General features: G+C 53.7%; 1 protein-coding gene across 1 annotated transcript in view; it reads left to right on the top strand.

Annotated features, from left to right (window-relative positions):
* Window positions 1–24482, top strand: part of LOC142012223 (dedicator of cytokinesis protein 2-like) — a 454965-nt gene that overhangs the window by 253834 nt on the left and 176649 nt on the right. The window contains exons 29-31 of the mRNA XM_074992076.1: window positions 4851–4949; window positions 16240–16334; window positions 23867–23945. Of these exons, the coding sequence (XP_074848177.1) occupies window positions 4851–4949; window positions 16240–16334; window positions 23867–23945 (273 nt within the window). The remainder of the gene's footprint in view (window positions 1–4850; window positions 4950–16239; window positions 16335–23866; window positions 23946–24482) is intronic.

Raw genomic sequence — 24482 nt, 5'->3', positions numbered from 1 at the left:
CACTCACTGCTCCTCTCAGACAGTCGCCCTGCTGGCCACTCACTGCCCCTCTCAAACAGTTGCCCTGCTGGCCGCTCACTGCCCCTCTCAGACAGTCGCCCTGCTGGCCACTCACTGCTCCTCTCAGACAGTCGCCCTGCTGGCCACTCACTGCCCCTCTCAGACAGTCGCCCTGCTGGCCGCTCACTGCGCCTCTCAGACAGTCGCCCTGCTGGCCCCTCACTGCCCCTCTCAGACAGTCGCCCTGCTGGCCACTCACTGCCCCTCTCAGACATTCGCCCTGCTGGCCACTCACTGCCCCTCTCAGACAGTCGCCCTGCTGGCTGCTCACTGCCCCTCTCAGACAGTCGCCCTGCTGGCCACTCACTGCCCCTCTCAGACAGTCGCCCTGCTGGCCACTCACTGCCCCTCTCAGACAGGCGCCCTGCTGGCCGCTCACTGCCCCTCTCAGACAGTCGCCCTGCTGGCCGCTCACTGCCCCTCTCAGACAGTCGCCCTGCTGGCCGCTCACTGCCCCTCTCAGACAGTCGCCCTGCTGGCCGCTCACTGCGCCTCTCAGACAGTCGCCCTGCTGGCCGCTCACTGCGCCTCTCAGACAGTCGCCCTGCTGGCCGCTCACTGCGCCTCTCAGACAGTCGCCCTGCTGGCCGCTCACTGCCCCTCTCAGACAGTCGCTCTGCTGGCCGCTCACTGCGCCTCTCAGACAGTCGCCCTGCTGGCCACTCACTGCCCCTCTCAGACAGTCACCCTGCTGGCCACTCACTGCTCCTCTCAGACAGTCGCCCTGCTGGCCCCTCACTGCCCCTCTCAGACAGTCGCCCTGCTGGCCGCTAACTGCCCCTCTCAGACAGTCGCCCTGCTGGCCCCTCACTGCCCCTCTCAGACAGTCGCCCTGCTGGCCGCTCACTGCGCCTCTCAGACACTCACCCTGCTGGCCACTCACTGCTCCTCTCAGACAGTCGTCCTGCTGGCCGCTCACTGCGCCTCTCAGACACTCACCCTGCTGGCCACTCACTGCCCCTCTCAGACAGTCGCCCTGCTGGCCGCTCACTGCGTCTCTCAGACAGTCGCCCTGCTGGCCACTCACTGCCCCTCTCAGACAGTCACCCTGCTGGCCACTCACTGCTCCTCTCAGACAGTCGCCCTGCTGGCCGCTCACTGCGCCTCTCAGACACTCACCCTGCTGGCCACTCACTGCTCCTCTCAGACAGTCGCCCTGCTGGCCGCTCACTGCGCCTCTCACACACTCACCCTGCTGGCCACTCACTGCCCCTCTCAGTCGCCCTGCTGGCCACTCACTGCCCCTCTCAGACAGTCACCCTGCTGGCCGTTCACTGCCCCTCTCAGACAGTCACACTGCTCTCCGCTCAATGCCCCTCTCAGACAGTCGCCCTGCTGGCCACTCACAGCCCCTCTCAGTCACCCTGCTGGCCACTCACTGCTCCTCTCAGACAGTCGCCCTGCTGGCCACTCACTGCCCCTCTCAGTCACCCTGCTGGCCACTCACTGCTCCTCTCAGACAGTAGCCCTGCTGGCCACTCACTGCTCCTCTCAGACAGTCGTCCTGCTGGCCACTCACTGCCCCTCTCAGACAGTCGCCCTGCTGGCCGCTCACTGCGCCTCTCAGACAGTAGCCCTGCTGGCCACTCACTGCCCCTCTCAGTCACCCTGCTGGCCACTCACTGCTCCTCTCAGACAGTTGCCCTGCTGGCCGCTCACTGCCCCTCTCAGACAGTCACCCTGCTGGCCACTCACTGCTCCTCTCAGACAGTCCCCCTGCTGGCCGCTCACTGCCCCTCTCAGACAGTCGCCCTGCTGGCCGCTCACTGCCCCTCTCATACAGGCGCCCTGCTGGCCACTCACTGCTCCTCTCAGACAGTAGCCCTGCTGGCCACTCACTGCTCCTCTCAGACAGTCGCCCTGCTGGCCACTCACTGCCCCTCTCAGACAGTCGCCCTGCTGGCCGCTCACTGCCCCTCTCAGACAGTCGCCCTGCTGGCCGCTCACTGCCCCTCTCAGACAGTCGCCCTGCTGGCCGCTCACTGCGCCTCTCAGACAGTCGCCCTGCTGGCCCCTCACTGCCCCTCTCAGACAGTCGCCCTGCTGGCCACTCACTGCCCCTCTCAGACATTCGCCCTGCTGGCCACTCACTGCCTCTCTCAGACAGTCGCCCTGCTGGCCGCTCACTGCCCCTCTCAGACAGTTGCCCTGCTGGCCACTCACTGCCCCTCTCAGACAGTCGCCCTGCTGGCCACTCACTGCCCCTCTCAGACAGTCGCCCTGCTGGCCACTCACTGCCCCTCTCAGACAGGCGCACTGCTGGCCGCTCACTGCCCCTCTCAGACAGTCGCCCTGCTGGCCGCTCACTGCGCCTCTCAGACAGTTGCCCTGCTGGCCGCTAACTGCGCCTCTCAGACAGTCGCCCTGCTGGCCACTCACTGTTCCTCTCAGACAGTCTCCCTGCCCTGCTGGCCACTCACTGCGCCTCTGACAGTCGCCCTGCTGGCCACTCACTGCCCCTCTCAGACCGTAGCCCTGCTGGCCGCTCACTGCTCCTCTCAGACAGTCGCCCTGCTGGCCGCTCACTGCCCCTCTCAGACAGTCACCCTGCTGGCCGCTCACTGCGCCTCTCAGACAGTCGCCCTGCTGGCCGCTCACTGCGCCTCTCAGACAGTCGCCCTGCTGGCCGCTCACTGCCCCTCTCAGACAGTCGCCCTGCTGGCCGCTCACTGCGCCTCTCAGACAGTCGCCCTGCTGGCCGCTCACTGCGCCTCTCAGACAGTCACCCTGCTGGCCGCTCACTGCGCCTCTCAGACAGTCGCCCTGCTGGCCGCTCACTGCGCCTCTCAGACAGTCGCCCTGCTGGCCGCTCACTGCCCCTCTCAGACAGTCACCCAGCTGGCCGCTCACTGCCCCTCTCAGACAGTCGCCCTGCTGGCCGCTCACTGCCCCTCTCAGACAGTCGCCCTGCTGGCCACTCACTGCTCCTCTCAGACCGTCTCCCTGCCCTGCTGGCCACTCACTGCACCTCTCAGACAGTCGCCCTGCTGGCCGCTAATTGCCCCTCTCAGACAGTCGCCCTGCTGGCCGCTAACTGCCCCTCTCAGACAGTCGCCCTGCTGGCCGCTCACTGCTCCTCTCCGCCTTCCCAGCCCAGTCACCTTTTGTTGGGGGCCTTTCTGCTGCATGAAGGGGCTACACAGAGGCTAACAGGGGGCAGAGAAGAGAGAGTGGGAGCTGGTGGTGCTGTAACTGTAGCTGTCTGTAGTGAGAAGGTGCACTGTGCCAACACAGAGTTGACTGGTTTGTGGGCACAGCAGGGTGAGACCAAAGAGGGCCCAATGAGGCCTTGTTATGCCCCCTTATTTGGGACAGGTTATCACAGAGCTACTTCCCTGTGTTTGTACCATATCCAAACAGCAGCTCACTTGCCCTGCGTTCTGTACAGTACTGGATGGTTTGGAATCCAAAACCAGCGAGAGCTGAGTCACTGCGAGCACCACTGCTCTCTCTGCTAGAGATCTAGGCAGCCTAGGTGTGTTCGTTGAAATGGTTTGCTCCAGAAGCCTCTCCCAGCTAGCTGTCAGGGGAATTCATTCACGCCCTGGTTACACAGCTATTTTAGATCCCCTCGTTTTGTGTGTGAAATTGGGGTTAGGTTTTCCAGCGTGCGTTACTTTGCATTCGCAATAGGGACTAGCATCTGCCATTGTGTTGCCCAGTCACCCAGTTTTGTGAGATCCTTTTGTGATGCTTCACGGTCAGCTTTTGGCTGAACTATCATGAGTAGTTTTGTATCAGCTGCAGGTTTTGCCATCTGGTAGTATATCATCCCAGAGACTGGGGGTTGTCTAGCCAGAGGTGGAGAGGGCTTTGTGCTGCGGGGGCAGGGCAGGAGGTCTGTGTGAGCTCGCCACAGATCCTGAGCTAGCTAGTGAGAGCAGTGCTTTTCTGTGTGGGCCTCGTTGCAGGGCTGAGCCCCAGGAACGGTGGCTAGGGCTTGTATGAAGAGGTATGGTGGGGGTATGAGCTGGGCTGGGGGGAGGTGTGATGGTAGTAGATGGGCTGGGGGGAGGTGTGATGGGGGTGTGATCTGGGCTGGTGAGCGGTGTGATGGGGTGTGAACTGGGCTGGGGCGAGGTGTGATGGGGAAGATGGGCTGGAGGGCGGTGTGATGGTGGTGTGAGCTGGGCTGGGGGGAGGTGTGATGGGGTGTGAGCTGGGCTGGGGGGTGGTGTGATGGGGGTATGAGCTGGGCTGGGGGGAGGTGTGCTGGGAGAAGATGGGCTGGGGGCGGTGTGATGGGGTGTGAGCTGGGCTGGGGGGAGGTGTGATGGGGTGTGAGCTGGGCTGGGGTGAGGTGTGATGGGGGAAGATGGGCTGAGGGGTGGTGTGATGGGGGTATGAGCTGGGCTGGTGGGGGGTGTGAGCTGGGCTGGTGGGCAGTGTGATGGGGGTGTGAGCTGGGCTGGGGGCAGGTGTGATGGGGGAAGATGGGCTGGGGGGAGGTGTGATGGGAGAAGATGGGCTGGGGGGTGGTGTGATGGGGGTATGAGCTGGGCTGGTGGGCGGTGTGATGGGGTATGAGCTGGGCTGGTGGGCAGTGTGATGGGGGTATGAGCTGGGCTGGTGGGCAGTGTGATGGGGGTGTGAGCTGGGCTGGGGGCAGGTGTGATGGGGGAAGATGGGCTGGGGGCAGGTGTGATGGGGGAAGATGGGCTGGCCTGGCATGGTGTTGTGAGGAGTGTGGGCTAGGCTGAGGCCAGGGTTTGGGCTTGGGGACCCAGTGTGCAATGGCTCGGTTCACTCAGCGTCCGTCCTGTTTGCCTCCTGGGGCCTTCTCTCTTCAGAGTCACTACGTGGCCTGCATGACAGCCATCCTGAACCAGATGGATGAGGCCCATTACAACTCCTACATCCAGGCCTTCCCATCCCGACCTGATCTGCTGGTGAGTTACCCATTCCGCTTGTGATCTCTGGGGCCCAGACTGGCAGCTCCCAGTGCACTGTCACTCGTTGTGGTCCTGCTTTGTGACTTCTTACCCTTCCTCTCCCCACAGCCAGTGCCCTCTCCCCCACCCACCCCGTGCCTGAGAGTCAGTGCCTTGACATCCCTCCCCCATGTCACCTCACAGCCAGCACCTTGGCACCCCCACAATGGCACCTACTCCAGCTCCGCAGCTTCACTCCCCACTGCCGCACCATTGCCAACTCTGAGTCTTCTGCACTCCAGCCCCCAGGCAGGCCAAGCACCTCTGCTGCCACCGTTCTGAACAGGCAGGGAGTGAGACCTGCCAGCGTGCCCCATGCTGCTGAGGACAAGCTTTGCCCAGGTGTCACGTGGCTGGACTTTCATATTGGATCTGGAAGCCATTTTAATGCCCAGTGTGACTATTGGCCCCAAATGTTGTTCTGGGGAGCCAGGTGAGGTGTCAAATGAAAGGTGCTGATGCCCTGGATCTATGTATGTTACTTGTGTGTCTGTATCATGTACGTATGAAAAGTTATAGATTTTTAGCTCTACAGCTGTGTGAAAATTGTCTCAGTGCTGAGGGTCACAAAGGGAGGTGGGGCTCCACCCCAACCAGGACAATAGATTGAGCAAAGGCCCAGACAGCCAACACCCATTTCATGATGGTGGGTTTTCCTACTGGGATTGCAATGAATGGGAACTCAGCACAGTGACCCAGCAGGTCATGTGGGCTACGTCTACACGTGAAGCCTACATCGAAGTAGCCTATTTCGATGTGGCGACATCGAAATAGGCTATTTCGATGAATAACGTCTACACGTCCTCCAGGGCTGCCAACGTCGATGTTCAACATCGACGTTGTGCAGCACCACATCGAAATAGGCGCAGCGAGGGAACGTCTACACGCCACAGTAGCACACATCGAAATAAGGGTGCCAGGCACAGCTGCAGACAGGGTCACAGGGTGGACTCAACAGCCAGCCGCTCCCTTAAAGGGCCCCTCCCAGACACACTTGCACTAAACAGCACAAGATACACAGAGCCGACAACGAGTTGCAGACCCTGTGCATGCAGCATGAATCCCCCGCTGCAGCAGCAGCAGCCAGAAGCCCTGGGCTAAGGGCTGCTGCACACGGTGACCATAGAGCCCCACACGGGCTGGAGAGACAGCGTTTCTCAACCCCCCAGCTGATGGCTGCCATGGAGGACCCCACAATTTCGACATTGCGGGACGCGGATCGTCTACACGGTCCCTACTTCGACGTTGAACGTCGAAGTAGGGCGCTATTCCGATCCCCTCATGAGGTTAGCGACTTCGACGTCTCGCCGCCTAACGTCGAAGTTAACTTCGAAATAGCGCCTGACGCGTGTAGCCGCGACGGGCGCTATTTCGAAGTTAGTGCCGCTACTTCGAAGTAGCGTGCACGTGTAGACACAGCTGTGGTAAGCCAAGGCCTATGGAGAAGAATGGAATTTTCTCTCCGCATATGATAAGCTATAAAATGGGCCCTGACAGGTACTTTCTTTGTTCTTCAGTTTTCATGAGTTAAGCCTGTCTGGACTGGGGGCCTGTCCCTCAGGAGGATGATGTGGATTTAGCAGTGTCCATCTTGGGTCTTTTGTCTTGTGGTGTCCAAGGGTTCATGTCCCAGCTTGTGGACCCCAGCAGGCCAGCTCTACAATGTGCTGATGACTGAATCTAGGTAACCTGAAATGAACTTTCAGAGACTTTCAAGAATCAGCAAATAATATAACTGGCTGCGTTGGTAGTTGTGACTGATGTATGTAAAGTATTGCTTAACAATTCTTCTCTCTAACCCCGTTCTTTCTTTGGTATTAATAGACCCTTAGATATTAGATCTAAGGATCTGGCTTATGCATGGTCGTTTGGGTAAGATCCAAGTATATATTGACCGGGGTCTGGGACTGAGCCCTTTGGTGTCTGGAAGAATCTGTGTGGTGTTGGTGAAACAGGCTTAAGAGCCTCTGACCTTAAGTTGGGGGTTGTTGGTCTGGGCTGGTAGAGCAGCTGAGAAGTCTGTGGGTTTGCTTAAATGGCTTCTGGCTGGCCAGTGGGGCTCACAAAGGTGCTGTGAAGGCTGGTTGGATTTGCCTTAGTGAGAAGAAAATCCCAGCCTGTGGCTGTAAATGGCCTGGATTTTAAGCAAAGTTACTCTGAATTGATTTCTCTAGCTGTGCCCAGAAACCCTGTTCTATTACACCAGGCAAAGGGGCAGCTGCCCTGATCCCCTGCTGTTTGCTGGTGAGTGTCGTCAGAGTTGCCACCAGCATGGTGCTCTGCTCTCTCCAATGTATCACTCGGCTGCGTGCGTGTGTTGCCTCTGTGTGCTGCCCCAGCTCTGCAGATAGCTGACACAGCAGACCCGAAGAGAACCCCCAATGACCACAGAGTCTAGTAAGGTGCGACGGCGCGTCAGCCAGGTTTATTGCCGTATTGTACACAATAGTAGTTCCCTGTAGACTCCTCAGTCTAAGTCAGGGCATACTACAAATATGCAGCCACGGTCAATGGACTCGGCTCAGTCAGTGGCAGGACTTTCCACTGCCCCTTCGGCCAGACCCAGACCCCACCCCAGGAGTACATTCTTATACACAGGTACAAACAATTCACGCATCACTCCTGACGTATTGAGGTACACCCCTTCTACGTAGTTAGGTGCCGCCTCCCCCTTTGTATATGTTGGTTTGAACAAAACAACTGTATTCATCATATTCCCCTTTTGCCTCTGTCATTGGGATGGGTCGGCCTGTTCTTTCTTATCTGTGCGATGTTCCAGGGTGGGGAGTTCTGGTACCATGTACCTGCCATACTACCCTTTTGCCCCTGTCATTGGGATGGGTCGGCCTGTTCTTTCTTATCTGTGCGATGTTCCGGGGTGGGGAGTTCTGGTGCCATGTACCTACTTCACTATGCTGGGTAGAGATGTTTATGCACCAGCAACCCTCTTCTTGCCACCGCCTGTGAGCCGTGCATCCCTTTAGCTCACAGCTGCTCTTTGCTTTCTGTTAGCAAAGTCTTGACCATTACTTTGGTTCAGGCCTAAGGCCTCATACTGGGCCTGTACTTAGTACATTCCCCCACTTTTTGTCTTTTCATGGGGAGGATGTTTACCCATCGTCCCGGAAAAGCGTAATGTACGGACTAGAGATAACCCAGTGGGCTAAACACTGTTGTGTGGTTATCTTATGTTACCATCCATACATTCATGCCCCGTCTGTCTTTTTAGTCTGCACATTCCCTCGTACGACTATTAGGCAGATTTTATTATCCAATTATTTTTTCGTCCCTTATGGTGGGCCTGGGAATGTTAGGCCTGGGACCTTGAGTTCGTGGGGGGGGGGTCAGGCACCTATTTGTTGTCCTCTTGAGGGCTTCGTGGGGATATAAAGACTATCCCAAAGATACAAATGTGTGTTATGGAATAAATGTGCATATGGAATATATAGGATATAGGTCTTATAACTTCGTGGTACACTAATGTAGATTATGGATATGTATGGAGTGTAGGTCTTATAACTTCTCACTCCATGTGATGACTGTTTGGGTGTACCACAGCAGTGTTGGTTGCCATTTCCATTCCTTTGTTTACTTGACCTTGTAACTTAGCTTTCTTGGTCTGACGGATCATGTAGCAGCACATTCCTATCAACACAACAACAGTTAGTGCCTGGATCCCCATTAGGAATATGCGTAGAGTGCGGACCACTGGATGTAAAGGCACATCCTCTGGAATCGCCCACCAGGGTGTTTCCACCTCTTGGTGCACCGCATCAATTTCACTTATCTGCTGTTGAATCAATTGGGCTATTGGTATTAGGGATTCCTTAGTTCTTGCAACCAAGTCATGTATATCTAGCTGTAAGAACTTCACAGGGGGAAACAGGTCAATTAACAAGTTTTGTAAGCGTTCACATGGGATGATCATTTCACTGACAGCATTACCCTTTCTTGTTGGCCAAAAGGCAGGGGCTCCTATCTGAATGGTGCTTGTCACAGACACTCAGAATCCTGCCTCACTTGTGGGGCAGATATTGCCATTTATGGAGAAATTATGAAACCCAAGGCACAAGCCGTGTCTTGAATTCGCACCACCTCTGCAACTAATTCCTTTTGTACTAATCGTGCCCAGCCCTTTTTAGTGGCATTAATGTCAATTTTGGCACAGCACTCGCACAACCACCATCCATTATGTTTCATGCAACACGCCTGATTAACTTCTGAGCCCGTTTCAGTTACCAAGCGCACAGTGGGGTAATGTTGCACATATGTCTTATTTACCAACGTCCCTACACTATGCACATAGTAAACCTTAACTGGCTCTTGTACCCATCTAGGCACTGCCATCATGAGGTTTATACTCTTGTCCTCCTCATGATTCCATCTTGGGATTTTATGAAATTCAGCAAATTGAGAAAGATAGGCCTCATGTGATTTATGCCCTGTTGTTGTATTTGGTTCATGATGGATGCCTGGTCTAAGATACGTGGCCAATTGTGAAGCTGTAACTGTAACAAACTTTGCTGTACAATCTCTATTACCCTATTGCCATAGGCTGTGCAGGCAACTGCCAGTGAAATGTCATTGTTTTGTATGCTATTGATAAGAGACAGAATAGTAGCATTTAGGTGTTTAAACCCTTGTGCAATTAAATGCATATTGTCAATAGTGATTGCATGCTGATCCAGTAATAGACTACTAATTCCTCCCCCAGTTTTAACTGCTTTGCCTATTCCATTCACCACAGTGTTGATTTTTAAACTGAGATTTTCAATATCTGCCGAGTTCCATAGGGACATGCCAAGGCTAGACCCTCCCAGGGCTGTTCCCAATATATCCCGTCTGTCTGTATGTTGTTGTGGGGTATTTTGAGAGCCCTTCCAAAGTTGTAGCTGCATTTGCATCTCGGAATTAAACCAATCCTTATAATGGCTGGGACATTGCCTTGGCATGTCCATACCTGTAAAATCCAGTCTAAGTGGCATATACAGCCATCCTACATTCTCCACCATATATTCCGTCGTGGGGTGTAGGACGATTCCTGATGTGGGCCATGGTTGTATAAATGGGCATCCTTCCTTTGGGGTAGTATCAATGTGTGGAGGGGGGGAAAGGGATGGTGTTGGGGCTGTTGTAGGACAGGCATCCTCACAGACCTGCACATGGTAAATACATTTACTGGTACTTGGGGTTATAGACCAAGTCCCTGTGTATGTTCCTGCATCCCTTAATTGTATATTGCGAATGCGAATAGATGCACTCCACTTATTTTGCACATTTGTAAATTCCACCCTATTTAGCCAATCCCCATATGTTTTTACCTGTCCTTTAATGTAACTGATTACTGGGTTTGTTGCTCGAAACCAATCCAGATATACTGTATTGGTTTGAAGCAAGTGTGGTTGTATAATGCATGTTAGAGTAAGATCCTCCCCCCCCATACCTGTAAGATATACCTCCATAATCTGCTTTGGTGCCACTAGAGCACAGTCCATATCCGGAGTTGCTTGTTTCCTTTCCTTATTTGTATTATGTTCATGGGGTTGTGGTGTACTACCTGGATGAGGACGGGCGATAATATCAATGGCTTTACAGTTAACAACAACGTCAACCTTTCAGCAGCATGCATACTCCCCCTGTGTCTCTGTACTTAAAGTCAGTTCCTTTTCAATTCATCTTCGTGCATTTTCAAGCTTTGCGATGGGAACGCGTTGAGTTTGGCTGCCGTTTTTAACTGTCCATCCCCACGCCATCATAATTGGGAAGGGCGAAAACCTGAGGATGTTTTCCATTTGTCGCTTTCCTTGAGTTTCACACACCAACTTTAATACAGTCCCGATAGGGTGCTGCTGACTTGCTGTCTCCCATCTGTCAGGGTTATCTGCTGTCTCGACCCGGAAGATCCTGGTTCGGTTGATCTTAATGACATCAACCAGTCCCTTCGAGTCTTGGGCTGTCACCAAAACGTCTGCCAAGGTCCATATCCATGTTGGCATCTTAACCTGTAAAAATACAAAAGAACACTCGCTTCTCCCTTACAGATATAAAAGGTTTTGGTTTTTTTTAAGCAGCAATACTTCATAGCCATTGTACCTGATATAGTCATATCAGCCGCATCTATTCCTTTTTCACTGGCTCTTCCTGGGTATAATCCCCATTTAACAAAGACAGTATGACTGGATCACTTGGTGGATTTATGAACAAGAATCTTGTTCCCAAGGGAACGGTAGGTACATTATTAATCCACTAGATGCCCGGCCCTACCATCCACAGCAGCTGTTTTAAACACAGGATGCGCCTTAGATTCTCTTTAAGGCTCACATACATGTTCTTTACCATTCACAGTTAATCCCCACACAGATATTTCTGGGTCTTTCAGTGTGACTAACTGAACATTCTCTGACATGACAGCAAAGACCCACTGAATGGCTTTATCGACTCTCACATGTCCTTTAGACAGATTTTCCTGACTGACTAGCTTTCCCAGTGCATGGTGACTTTTTACAATCACCTCGCTTGCTCCACCAATTGCCTGGGATTTTTGTAACGTCCAGTACTCAGCAAGGGCCGTTTGCTCACACACACCCAGTTTGCTCTCTGGACTAGTTAATGCTCTGCTGTCATACGCAATGGGTCTTTCCCCAGCACCCGTATCCTGGGTTAGCATACTAACAATACAGAAATTCTTAACACTAGGATACAGAACAAAGCGGAAGTCGTCATTAGGGGCGGCTAAAGTAGGTGCCTCCATCAATCTCTGTTTCAGACTTTCCCATGCCTTAGTTGCCTCTTCTGTCCAGGTCCACTGTAGTCTTTTAAGTACCTCATACAGGGGACCTGCCTTTTCTGAGTATCCTACCATAAATTCTCTGCAAAAGTTAGCGAGTCCCAGAAAGGACTGCAGAGACTTGGTGTCTACCGGCATGGGCAGGTTAACAATACACTTTACTCTTTCCTTATCTGCAGACCTTCCCCCAGAACTGAGTCGAATTCCAAGATACTGCACTTCTCTCTGTTTAATCTGAGACTTTGAGGGGTTAAATTTTAAGCCGTAATCTTGGCAGCTGGTCAACAGCTGTTTCAGTAACGCTTCATGCTCCTGCTCTGTTTTACTGACTATTAAAATGTCATCTACATACTGAACAATTCTTCCCGTTTGTAATAGCCCCTCTTTCTCCAACATATTTCTCACTACTGTATGGAAAATAGTTGGTGCGTCACAGTACCCCATTGGCAAAACATTCCAGCAGTATTGCATACCTTGGAATACAAAAGCTGTTCGATACTGAGACTCTGGGTCTAAAGGTAGACTCCAAAAGCCGTTTGCCACATCAAGTACTGAGAACCATTTCATGTCAGGGGTGACCACCTCCAACAGTTCGGGGTAAGCTGCCACCACAGGAGCCCCCCGTTTGGCAGTCTTGTTTAACCCCCGACAGTCAATAGTTAATCTCCGTGCACCATCAGGTTTTTTGACTGGCCAAATTGGTGCTGCGTTAGGCGCTGAACACCTTCTGATTAAATTTCGTTTTCCCAATTCTGTTATTACTTGCCTTAATGAGTCCTTTGCTTCCTGAGGTATTGGGTACTGCTTTATAAATGGGGGTGTATCCCCCTCCAATGTAACAGAGGTCTGCATTTTACCCGTATCTAGGGAGTCTGCTGCCCAGACGGTTTGAATTTCAGTCCACCAGCTCTCCCAGCCTTTTGGTGCGGGAGGCGGTTGTTTAGGCTTTATTGCTTTTACTGTCTGTGTAGCCAGTCCCATAGGGATTAGATTGGTATCAGTTGTACCTTGCATTACAGTGAGAGTTTGTCTAATACACATGTTTGGAAAGTCCAAAATTAATCCCAGTCGTTTAATGGTTTCTGCCCCAATTAGGTTCTCTCTCCCTGCAGTAGTGCACTTCTCATGAATGGTATGCATCCCAAACTGGAGGGGAAGGATTTTAACATTGTACGTTTGGTTAGTTCCAGATATTCCCTGTATTTGCACAGACTCTCCAACTGGATATGAATCAAAACTGTCTTTTACTATAGGAATTCCAGCCCCCGTATCCAATAAAAAAATCTGCTAGCCCTTCCCCGACTCGACTGCTTAAACGGGGGTGTCCCCATACATCTACTGTCATGGGTTGCTGAAAGATGCATTCTGAGTCGAGGATAGCGCTGTCCTATGCTACTGTATCAGTAACGATTGGGTCGTTCAGTCCTGATGTCAGGACCGTCACCCTGGCTACCTTCGTCCCCGTCTTATCTTTTTCCTGTTGAGACTCCTTGCCAATCATGCATGCCTGCAGCTGTGCCTGCAGCCTCTCAATCTCTCCTTTCAGGTTCAAGTTTTCCTGTTTTAGAACTCCAGGAGGTACCCACGAACTCTCTCTATCACCTCCTCTAATTCTATTTGGTCCACGACCTCTCCAACCCCGGCCATGACCATGGGGAGAGTATCCAGGACCCTCTGTCTTCCATTGTCCTAACTGAGTACGCAGCTCATTAACAAGAGTTCCTTCCTGCTGCTTAATTGCCGTCTCCACCTTTGCAATCCATTTGTCCCAAGGTACCTCTTTACCTCCATTCTCACACCAAGCATTCACCCAGTCTAACACACCGGGAGGCAGCGCCTCCAAAACAATTTGCTTCAAATCTTCCACGTTAGCAGACCCTGCTGTTAATCTGAGATACGTTTGAATTCCGTCTGCCAGTTGGGCTGGAGCCTCCCCCTGCAGTCTTGCAATTCCTTTGAGAGTAGCTAACTCACTGGACAACTTAAAGTGCTTCTGAACCACACGTTTAAGCATTTGTGCAACAACATCATCAAAACCGAGGGTGTGACAGTTCAGGGGTCCCAACAGGGTTTGCACCAAGACTGGTTCCTGCAGCATGTCAATCCCGACTGCTCTGAGTGACTGCGAGAGCCTCTAGGGAGCCATGCCAGAAACTCACTGAAATGTTCAGAGGGGGCAGGTCCAACAGCTCCAGCTAGCGCAGTTAGTCCATTGATCTTTAACGCGCCGAGCCTGGCTGCAGAGCCGCTCACGCGTGGGGGATGCAGGGGGGAGGCAGGTTCCTGATCTCTTTCCCTGGCTGCATCGTTACGGTGGGCCCAGGGCTTCCTCAAACGCTCAGTTAAGTTTTTCATTACAGATTCCACTTCATCCCATAACTTTAATGCAGGAGGGCTCTGTGACCGCGGGGTAGCATCGGGTCCCATTTCTGTCCCATTTTCACCCATTTCTCCTGTTTTTACTGGAGTTGATCTAGGTTTTGGGGAGGGCTTATCCAGAACCTGGCTTACATCATAAGGTGGCGGTTGCGGTGCGGTAGCCCCTGCCCATGGGTCACGAAAGGGTGGGCCATTCCACAGGTCCCCAGTGCAACGCCCATCCCAACTGTCCCAAGTTCCATCTCTTAATTTGGCAAGAGCCACCTGTTTCCATTTCTGTCCCCATTCCTCAGGCACTGTAACAGCACCTGAATTACATTGAATACCAGGGGACGGTACTTTTTGCTTCTGCAGGTTTTCTACAGCTGTCTCCAATTGTTCATTTTCCTGCTTTACTTGCTCGAGCATATCATGAGTCTGGATCGCCTGCTGCCCTGCTAAAAGAGCTTGGGCTTTCCAGTGCTCGACTGCCCGGATTACCTCTCCTACTTCCCCTGTTTTTTCCATTACTTGTTTGGCCAGCAGGCCAGCATGCTGTCTAAACCATCTTACAGCCATAGACATAAGTTGCAAAGTTCTTGCTTTTTTGCTTTTATTACTATTTTTCAGAGCCTCGGTTTCTACCATCACTCTACATATTCCAGTCCATGTTTCCCCACTCTCTTTTTTAAATTCATATGGGCCCCCTTTACTGGCAATCCAGAGGGTCCAGGAGTTATCAAACTCCATGGGGATCATAAGGGAAGGGATCAGGGGGTTCCCTAGCTCGAGGTTTTCTGCCATGTTAGATCGTGATTCCTACAGCAGGCAGCTCGCTTACTCACCAGATCAGTGGTCGGGGTCACCAGTGCCGTCAGAGTTGCCACCAGCGTGGTGCTCTGCTCTCTCCAATGTATCACTCGGCTGCGTGCGTGTGTTGCCTCTGTGTGCTGCCCCAGCTCTGCAGATAGCTGACACAGCAGACCCGAAGAGAACCCCCAATGACCACAGAGTCTAGTAAGGTGCGAAGGCACGTCGGCCAGGTTTATTGCCGTATTGGACACAATAGTAGTTCCCTGTAGACTCCTCAGTCTAAGTCAGGGCATACTACAAATATGCGCCCATGGTCAATGGACTTGGCTCAGTCAGTGGCAGGACTTTCCACTGCCCCCTCGGCCGGACCCAGACCCCATCCCAGGATTACATTCTTATACACAGGTACAAACAACTTACACATCACTCCCGACGTATTGAGGTACACCCCTTCTACGTAGTCAGGTGCCGCCTCCCCCTTTGTACATGTTGGTTTGAACAAAACAGCTCTATCCATCATATTCCCCTTTTGCCCCTGTCATTGGGATGGGTCGGCCTGTTCTTTCTTATCTGTGCGATGTTCCGGGGTGGGGAGTTCTGGTGCCATGTACCTACTTCACTATGCTGGGTAGAGATGTTTATGCACCAGCAACCCTCTTCTTGCCACCGCCTGTGAGCCGTGCATCCCTTTAGCTCACAGCTGCACTTTGCTTTCTGTTAGCAAAGTCTTGACCATTACTTTGGTTCAGGCCTAAGGCCTCATACTGGGCCTGTACTTACTACAGTGAGGGCTGAGTGGGGTGGGTGCTGAGCTGATCTCTCTGCATGATAGTCCTGAAGCCAGGAGACATGTCTGTGTCCCTTCCCCTGGACAGTGTGTGGGGTGGCTGGGGCTCACACTGTGGCCATGGAGTGAAGCAGAAGCTGGTGCTGTCTAAGGGCTGAGCCCAAGGGGATGCCTGCAGCCAGACTCAGCTACATCTTCCCACCAGGGGGAATGGTGACAGTGCCAACTAAGGACGGGCTGGCACAGCCTTGTTTAAGACCAAGGAGGAGGCACTTTTCTCTGGGGGCCTCTAAGAGCCTTGCAGGTATGGGGTTTAGGAACCTGGCACGCCATCTTCTCTCATTGTTTCCGCAGCCCATCAGCCTTGCTGCCCTCCACAGCCAGCTCACCGTCTCCCGGTTCTACCCCATCAGTAACTCCTAGGGCTCTCGGGCCACGGGCAGTACGCTGGCAGGCTGCCAACAGAGCACACTGCGTCCTAACAGGGTCTCTTTGCATTGCAGGACTTTCTCATGGAGACCTTCATCCTCTTCAAAGACCTGATCGGCAAGACGGTGTATCCCCCCGACTGGGTGGTGATGAATATGGTGCAGAACCGGTGAGCAGGGCCCTGGCCGTAAGGCTGGGCTGGTGGGAGGGAACGTGTGGAGACTGGACCCGCCTGGCTTGGGATTGAAGGGTTGTAGGACTCCTGTCCCACAAGCACCCATAGCTAGGGTGAAAGGTGTACACCCTCCCTGCCGGGCCCAAAGCGTCCTGGCAGCTCCACGCCAGCAGGGCTGGAAGGGTGAAGGCCTTGGGTAATGAGACGGTAGCAGGGTGGGGAGGTGCTAGGGGCTGAGATTGGTCAAGGAAGCACTGATGGCCGGGGCGTTGGTGGGAGGTTGGGGCACCAAGCAGCATTTGGCTGGGGGTATTGGCACAGTTTTGTTTTGTCTGGCCACTAAGCAGTGCTGTGTTTCACATGCGTCTTGCACCGGTAACAGCTGGGGGCTGATCAGTGATGACTCTTACAGAGGGCATGCATTGTGTGGTCTGGGGTGAAAGCTCTGTGCCCTGCAGCTATGATGGGTGGCTGCAGCCATGGGGGCAGGTTGGGGGGCTTTGGCCACAGAGGCATTTAAAGTTGGGGCATTAGAGGGACCAGGAACAAGGGGCATTTAGCAGGGACAGCTGCCAGGGGGACCATGGCCAGAGATATGTTTGACAAGGGGGTGGGTTATGAGACCCATGGTTGCCAGGGTCTGTGACAGGAACAGGTCTCAACTGAGGGGGGCCTGGGACATTTGGAGGGAGTTGGTTGAAGTTAGACTATTAAATTTCACCCCTTTTTGTGCTGTGGTCAGTAATCCTGGGGCTGGGCACCATGAGGGGAATGGAGTGAAGGTATGTTTTCCAGGGGCCCGTTTTTCAGAGTCGTATGACCTCACAACCAGGTTCACTAACAATACCCTCCTCTCACAGGGCAGTGTGGCCTAGCAGTCACAGTCACTAACTGTGATGTCCTTGGACATGTGTGTGTGTGTGTACGTGTGTGTCTCACAGGGGGTACAAGGCTCCTGCTGAGGTGCTCCAGACAGAGGGGGAGGTGGAGCCTGGGGGGTTTGAATTGGAACTGGGAGTTGGAAGCAGTGAGTCCATAATGGCACCCTTCTCCCATAGGGCAGTGTGGTCTAGTGGCCAGATCCCATAACTGGGTGCATGTTGACCATCTTGGGAGGCAGTGGTGGTGGGGGTAGGAGGTCCCAGTCCCAAACTCTCCACCAGGTTTCAGCCCAGGGCCCTGTTAGTAGCAGGGTTGCCTGCCACCAGCTTGGCAGAGCTTCTATGGAGACACGCTGAGCTGTTCTGGTAAGGCTGCCATTCCCCACAAAATTCCCTCGGTCACTTCCTACCCAATTTTCTATGTCCTGCTGGGTCTGGACTCTGTCTCTCCCTCACAGCAGCATCCCACGCCAGTGCGTCTGCATCACTTTCCCCTGGCTGACATCAGCAGCCTGGTACGCAGGCAGCTTCTCCTCAGGAGCCGGCAGTACCCCAGACGGAGCCGCTCATCTAAGCAAACTGGGTTAACTCTTGCAATCCCAGTGCAGGGTTGGTACGCCCCATCACAGGGTGTGCGTGTGTCCCCTTAGTGTACCTATGAGTCAGCTCCAGTGCCACCAGTGCCCTGCACTCATAGTGCTGGGACAACAGGCCCTGCCAACCTGGCTCTATTTCAGTTCTTTCGTACCATCTGGGACGGTTGCTGGTGCCCTGCAATTGCTCAGGCATCCCTTCTCATAGTGGCTTTGTCCAGTCACCAGTATCAATCACTGCATGTTTTGTGGTTAGATTTGCTTTAGTATGTGATCCTTCTGCAAAGGGGACCCGGAAACAACCAGCACCAGGTTCCTGTCTAGGAATTTCTTTTCAACAATACAAAACAGAACCAGCTTGAGCCCCAGCCCAGTAACCTGGGAAAATTCCACATCATCCCTGGGTGCCTGAGGGGCAACACTTCCCCACTCATAAGCACAGAGTCTGGACATAGAAAAGAAACGTTTACTGGGCAGTGGGAAGTCACCCAGCATTAATCAGGGAAAGTGCCACAAGCAGGATTCAGATGCACAAAGCTGTGACCAGGACACGCACCCGTAATGCATGGAGCAAGGTCTTGTGCCTCATGTTCTTGAGTTCTGAACCTGGAAGTTCCTGTGCTGTGCCCCTCTTTCCCTCGCCCCACTGCGCTCCAGGAACAGTGGTTATCCTTGGTCAGCGAGGACCCCATGCTTCAGAGGTGCACCTGTGTGAGCTCACCACACAGCTAGCACCCCGTCAGCCACTGCTCCTCTCCACTGGCCATTCCACCAGCTGCTGCTCCTGTCAGTTGGCCACACCACCAGCTGTGCCACCTTGTCTGCCACTCACTCATTCACCAGCCCACTGCCAGTTGCCTTCTGCAGCCACATGTCTCTCTGCTGTGACCTCTGCACATCAGTCTCTGAGTGACTGCCAGCTCCTTGCAGGCTGGGCAGAATCCCTGCCCCATCTCCAGTGATTTCAACTCTCATTGAGCACCTTCCCCCCTCACGAAAGAGTGGGGAGGAACGGGTTAAGACAGCTCAGTGATTCTTAGGGACTATGTGTACAATAATGCCAGCAGCATTGTAACCACCTTTCACTACGTCTGAGCTCAGCACTAAAAGGGATCTTTGTAACCAGTGCCATCCAAAGGTGATTACTTTTATCCGCCTGCCTAGGTGTGTCCATGCAAATACAGTTTGCTTCTAAATGAATTCTCTCCCCTTCCCAGCAAGCTGTCAGGAGAGAATTCGTTCTGTTCATTTGGACCCTGCTTATAAATAGCTTTAGTACTTAGATTGTTTTGGGTGCCGCTGTGCTTTGTTTGCAGGGTTATCCGTGGCCTGGTGCCAGGGCACACCGTGGTTGCTGGGTTTCAAGTCTGGCACTTCCTGCATGAAGGCTGTGCCTTTGAGTGACCCACATGCCAGCTGTCTCAAGTACCTTGGGGAAGCAGATGCAAAGACTGCTGCCAGATTTAGAGGCACTTCAAACCCTGGACCAGGCAGGATTGAGAGGTCTGATTCAAGGTGGTCTCATGGAGACAGCCTTAGGACCTGTCTCAGAATAGCATTTGGACATGGCCCCGACCAACTCACCTGTGGTGTGGAGTGCTCCTCCCTCGACCTGTGACTCCTGGCAGTAGTCATCTTCCCCAGTGCCTAAGAAGAAGTCCCACAGCCACCAAAACAAGAGCGGATCCTGGTAGCGAAGGCAGAAGAGGAAAGGGCGAGAGCAAGAGCCACACTGTCCATTCTCCCTTCCCAGCACCACATCATCAGGAACCTGCAACTCCAGTGCTGCAGCAATCTCCTCGGACACCTACAAGGGAGCAGCCTCAGAGCAAATGCTCTGTCCAGTTCAGAGTGCCATCAGTTCCTGAGGCATCAGGAAGGGCCACAGACCTTCCCATGCTACGAGGGTCTCTGGCAGGTCACACCTTGGCACTGCTGGGGCCACCAAGCAGCAGGGAGCCAGCACCAGAACCTTGCCTTGTACCACGGCCATTGTCCAGCCCATTATCAGCCTTGAGATCACCTCAGTGATGCTCTCCATCACTGAGCAACACTGCATCAGCCTGGTGTCCATACCACAGCTTGTAGTCCCCTCCTTGACACTCTCTGGGCTGTGCATATCCTGCCCCGGTGCCGCCAGTGTTTAGTCACCAGGTCCAGCCATGCTGTGTCCCTTTTGGAGCCCTTGGGACTTCCCCCCACTCCAGCGCATGCCCTCCAGATGCTTGTACTCCGTTTTCTCAGAGGTCAGAGCGCTGCTGACTTTGTGCAGAGAGACTACAGATCCAGGTTCGTGTACCAATATGGCACTGAGCATGGGGGGGAATGATCCAGCAACCTCCTGCGGATGTTGAGGAAACAATGGGAGCTTCCTAGCCCATTTTAACCTCTTCATCCTGCTGTCTGGATGAGACATTAGTAACATCAAGACTGACCAAGACTGGGGGAAGGTACATATGTTTGAGGGTAGGGATAGGGTCCAGAGTGACCTAGACATATTGGAGGATAGGGCCAAAAGAAATCTGATGAGGTTCAACAAGGACAAATGCAGAGTCTTGCGCTTGTGATGGAAGAATCCCAAACATTGGTACAGACAGGGGACAGGCTGGCTAAGTAGCAGTGCAGCAGAAAAGGACCTGGGGATTAGAGTGGATGAGAGGGTTGGATGTGAGTCAACAGCGTGCCCTTGTAACCAAGAAGGCTAACGGCATATTGGGGTGCATTAAGGAGAAGCATTTCCAACAGATCTAGAGAAGTTGTTGTTCCCCTCTGTTCAGCACTGGTGAGGCTACATCTGGAGTATTGTGTCCAGTTCTGCACCCCCACGCATAGAAAGGATGTGGATGCACTGGATTGGGTTTAGCGGCAGGCAACAAAAATTATTAGGGGTCTGGAGCCCATGACCTATGAGGAGCGGCTGAGGGATTGAGCTTGTTTAATTTGCAGAAGACTGAGGGGTGATTTGATAGCAGCCTTCAGCTTCCTGAAGGGAGCTCTAAAGAGGATGGAGAGAGGCTGTTATCGGGGTGACAGATGGCCGAACGAGGAGCAATGGTCTGAAGTTAGAGAGGGGGAGGTGTAGGATGGATATTAGGAAAATTATTTCACTAGGAGGGAGGTGAAGCACTGGAATGTGTTACCTGGAGAAGTGGTGGAATCTCCATTCCTGGAGGTTTTTAAGGCCCAGGCTGACAAAGCCCTGGCTGGGATGACTTAGTGGGGGTTGATCCTGCTTTAGGAAGGGGCCTGGACTCGATGACCTCCTGAGGTCACTTCCAGCCCTAGGAGTCTATGATTCCATGACCAGGTTTAATTGAAGTCGGCAACCTCAAACTTGGCAGTCCGTGTGGAGGTGGTTGAGGAGGCAATACATGGTATCCTGGACATTTGGTCACCAGCAGGCCCCTCTGCGGTGCCCCTCCATGGTGCCCATATGCCCTGGCAGACTCCCGCTTCACTCCCTCCAGCAGCAAAGTGCGCAGAATGCAAGTATCTTATACCAGCCCAGGCCAACATAGGCCGCTGGGGCTCCAAATTTGATGGTGCCCTTATCCTGCGTATGCCAAAGGATGCTAGGCTGCACACTATTAGGACTCAGAAGGAACCTTGAAATCTCTGGGACTTTGCACACTGGCAGGGCCAAGGAGGAACCACAGCAAACATGCCATTTGTTCCCTCAGGCAAGACAAGCCCTGGAGAAAGAGTGATGGATCCAGGCAAAGACTCTGCTGTCCCATCCTCCTCATCAGATCCTGCTCACCCAGGCCCAGCCACCCAGGAGCAGCAGGCCACTTGTTTTAATGAGATGCTTGAATCCCCTCTGCATCAAATCTAGGGACCTCTTCTTCTACCCCCTCCCACAGATGGTGGATGCCTAGACCCACATTATGTCAGACGGCTGGGTTCTCTATCGAGTAGAACTGGCTTACACCATCCAGGTCTTGTCCTCCCCACCTTCCCACACACACACCCATCCCTCTTTCAGGGACCCTTCTTATGAGCGTCACTCGGAATAAGAAGCCCATTCCCTCTTTTGGATGGGAGCCATGGAAGAGGTGCAAGTTCAGGTTAAAGGAAAGGGTTTCTATTCCTGTTACTTCCTAATTCCGAAAGCCAGAGCTGGCGGTGGGGAGGAGGGGTGTCTAGGATGCGGTTTAGACATGTGCTGTCTCGACTGGTATCTCAAGATTTTAAAGTTCTGCGTGGTCTTCTTAGCCTTCATCGTCCTCTTCCTGAACCGAAGGACCAGCATGTCACCCTTCATCTAAAAGAAGCTTATTCCACATCGCCATCGCCACCTCCACCCCCAGCTCTGTTTAGAAGACACTGTTGAGTCACTGGTGGCTGGGGCACAAGGAGCTGTAGCGTGGATACCTCTGCCCAGGAGTCTCTCTCAGTTGGCCTGGGCGGGCAGAGCGCCCAGAGGGATCAGAAGGGCTGGCACCCAAAGGCTGTCTAGGAGGCAGGAGGCTGCAGGGCCTCCCCAAAAGGAGAGTGGGGCTGTAGACAGGATACTGGGCTAGATGGACCTTTGGTCTGACCCAGTATGGCTGTTCTTATGGTCTTATGTTCTCTTTGGGTCTGCCTCATGACCTTGTGGAGCAGTAATGGGGCAAGGTGACTGTGGACGGCATGTGGAGATTGAGATGAGGCGGCTGGAGGGATGAGTGTGCACATGAGGGCACATGCCTGCCGGGGGGGATGGGGGGTGCTAGCTATATGTGTTTGCAGATGTGGAGGGGTTCTCTGTGTGTGGGGGAGCACATTATGTGTGTGCCATTGCCTGCTGGGTGGAGGTCTGCATGGGTGTTGCAGACATTGGCATGAGTAGAGGTGTGCACACGTGAGGTGGGGAGCAGTGTTCCCTGTAAGCTGAGTGCTTGGGTGGCTGCCCAGGAGAGAGTCAGGTGTTGCCCAGCTAATAAGCAGGGTGCCACAGCTGCCTGTGAGTGTTTCTACTGAGGGTGCACACTGCACATCCCCAGTGCACATAACATTTATTCTATGCACGACAGAAAAAAATTATAGGGCACACTGGTGGGAGGCGGCTGCATAGGCTGCTTGGAGCAAGGGTCACAGAGGGTCCAGCAAAGACAGCTGGCTCCTTGCCTGGGAGCAGCGCTCTTAACTCACCTTTATGGGGGGCCTCCCCTGGCATCTAGTGGGGCTTTCCAGCTCCTCTCTGGCCTCTGACAGGTAGGCTTAGGCCTGTCAGTGGTGAGGAGGGCAAAGGGAACAACTGCCTTGGGGCCTGGTGACTCTAAAGGGCCCAAGACTCCTGGTCCCTGCCACAACTGAGCTGCAGCTGGAGTCCTGGGCTCTTTAAATTGCTGCTGGAGCCCTGTGTGTTGTGCTCTGGGCAGCACTGAAGAGCTGGTAGGGAGAGGCTAGCCTGTAGCCCCACCCCTTCCATAAGTGCAGAGCCTACTCTCACACGCCTTGTCCTGACTCCTGGCAATCCTGTCTGCCCCCTGGGCAGGCTGTTGGCTCCAGTTTCTGGCAGCTCCACTGTTCAGAGCTCCTTGGGCTACCTCCCTGAGGACTTTGCCTGACCCAGCAGTGTGGCATCTTTGCACATGAGAATCCTTCCAGAAGTGCCTCCCTCCAGTCTCTTTCCCCCACAGCCAAGCAAGCGATGAATGGTCACAAGTTAAACGCCAAAACTCCTGATCTTGGGAGCTGTGAGGATTCAGCCAGATGCCAAAGCTGGCCTAGGCTTTGCCTGCTCTTGGCCTTCTGCAGCTGTTTTCAGCGGCTGCAGAGGCTAGCTGCAGGTAATGGATTAGCGCCCCTGCTGTACTCCCAGGGCTCCAGGAACTGGGACCTGGAGAAAACACCAGCACACATGAGACTCACCAGACAGCTGTGATGTTTGGCGTCTCACAGTGTGGGCTGGACAGCCCATGTCTCTCCTGCAGTCTCCCTGCCTGTTTGCCTGTGGCATCAGTGCTCTGCACCCCCAAAACGTACCTGCTCCAGCAGGCCCAGCCAAGGGCAAGGTGTGGCTGCTACCAGGCAGGGTCACTCACTGCCTATGTCGCTCTCCTTGCAGGGAGTTCCTACGAGCCATCAACCAGTTTGCTAAGACTTTGACTCATATGTTCCTGCGCAGCAGCAGCTTGGAACTGCAGGTGAGCCGGGGGGGCCGGGGGGGACCTCTACCTGCATCCTCTGGCCTCACTCAGCGCTGCCCACCAGTCCTGGGGCTGCCATGGGAAGGCCACAGGCCTTGGCCAGCTTTATAACCAGTGCTAGGGCTGGGGCTGCTCCTGCGGAGCCCATGACAGGTGCTAGAGGAGCATTTCTATGGGGGCTCCTGATTGATTTTGTCACTCCCTGGCACGTTTCTAGTGTTCCCTGTGAGATGCAGTAAGCCACTGACCTGCTTCTCGCCCCCTGCCCTATACATCTCTGGTGCCCCCACCCCTCCCCATACATCTCTAGTGTCAAACTTCCCCCTCGTCCCTGCTTCTGACCCCCACCCCTCCCTTGTACATCTCTGGAGTCTGGCCTTTCCCTACCCCTCCCTGATTCATCTTGGGTCCCTCCCCTCCCCCTCTTCTCTGGTTCCTTCCCCCTAACCCTGCCACATACATTTGGTCCAGGGTCTGCCCCTTGTCCCTGGGCTTTGGAATGGGTGCCATATGAAGAGAGATTAAAAGGATTTG

This window comes from Carettochelys insculpta, chromosome 4 (genome assembly GCF_033958435.1).
Source record: "Carettochelys insculpta isolate YL-2023 chromosome 4, ASM3395843v1, whole genome shotgun sequence".
Classification (NCBI taxonomy): domain Eukaryota; kingdom Metazoa; phylum Chordata; order Testudines; family Carettochelyidae; genus Carettochelys; species Carettochelys insculpta.
This window is presented reverse-complemented; position numbering and strand designations above follow the sequence as displayed.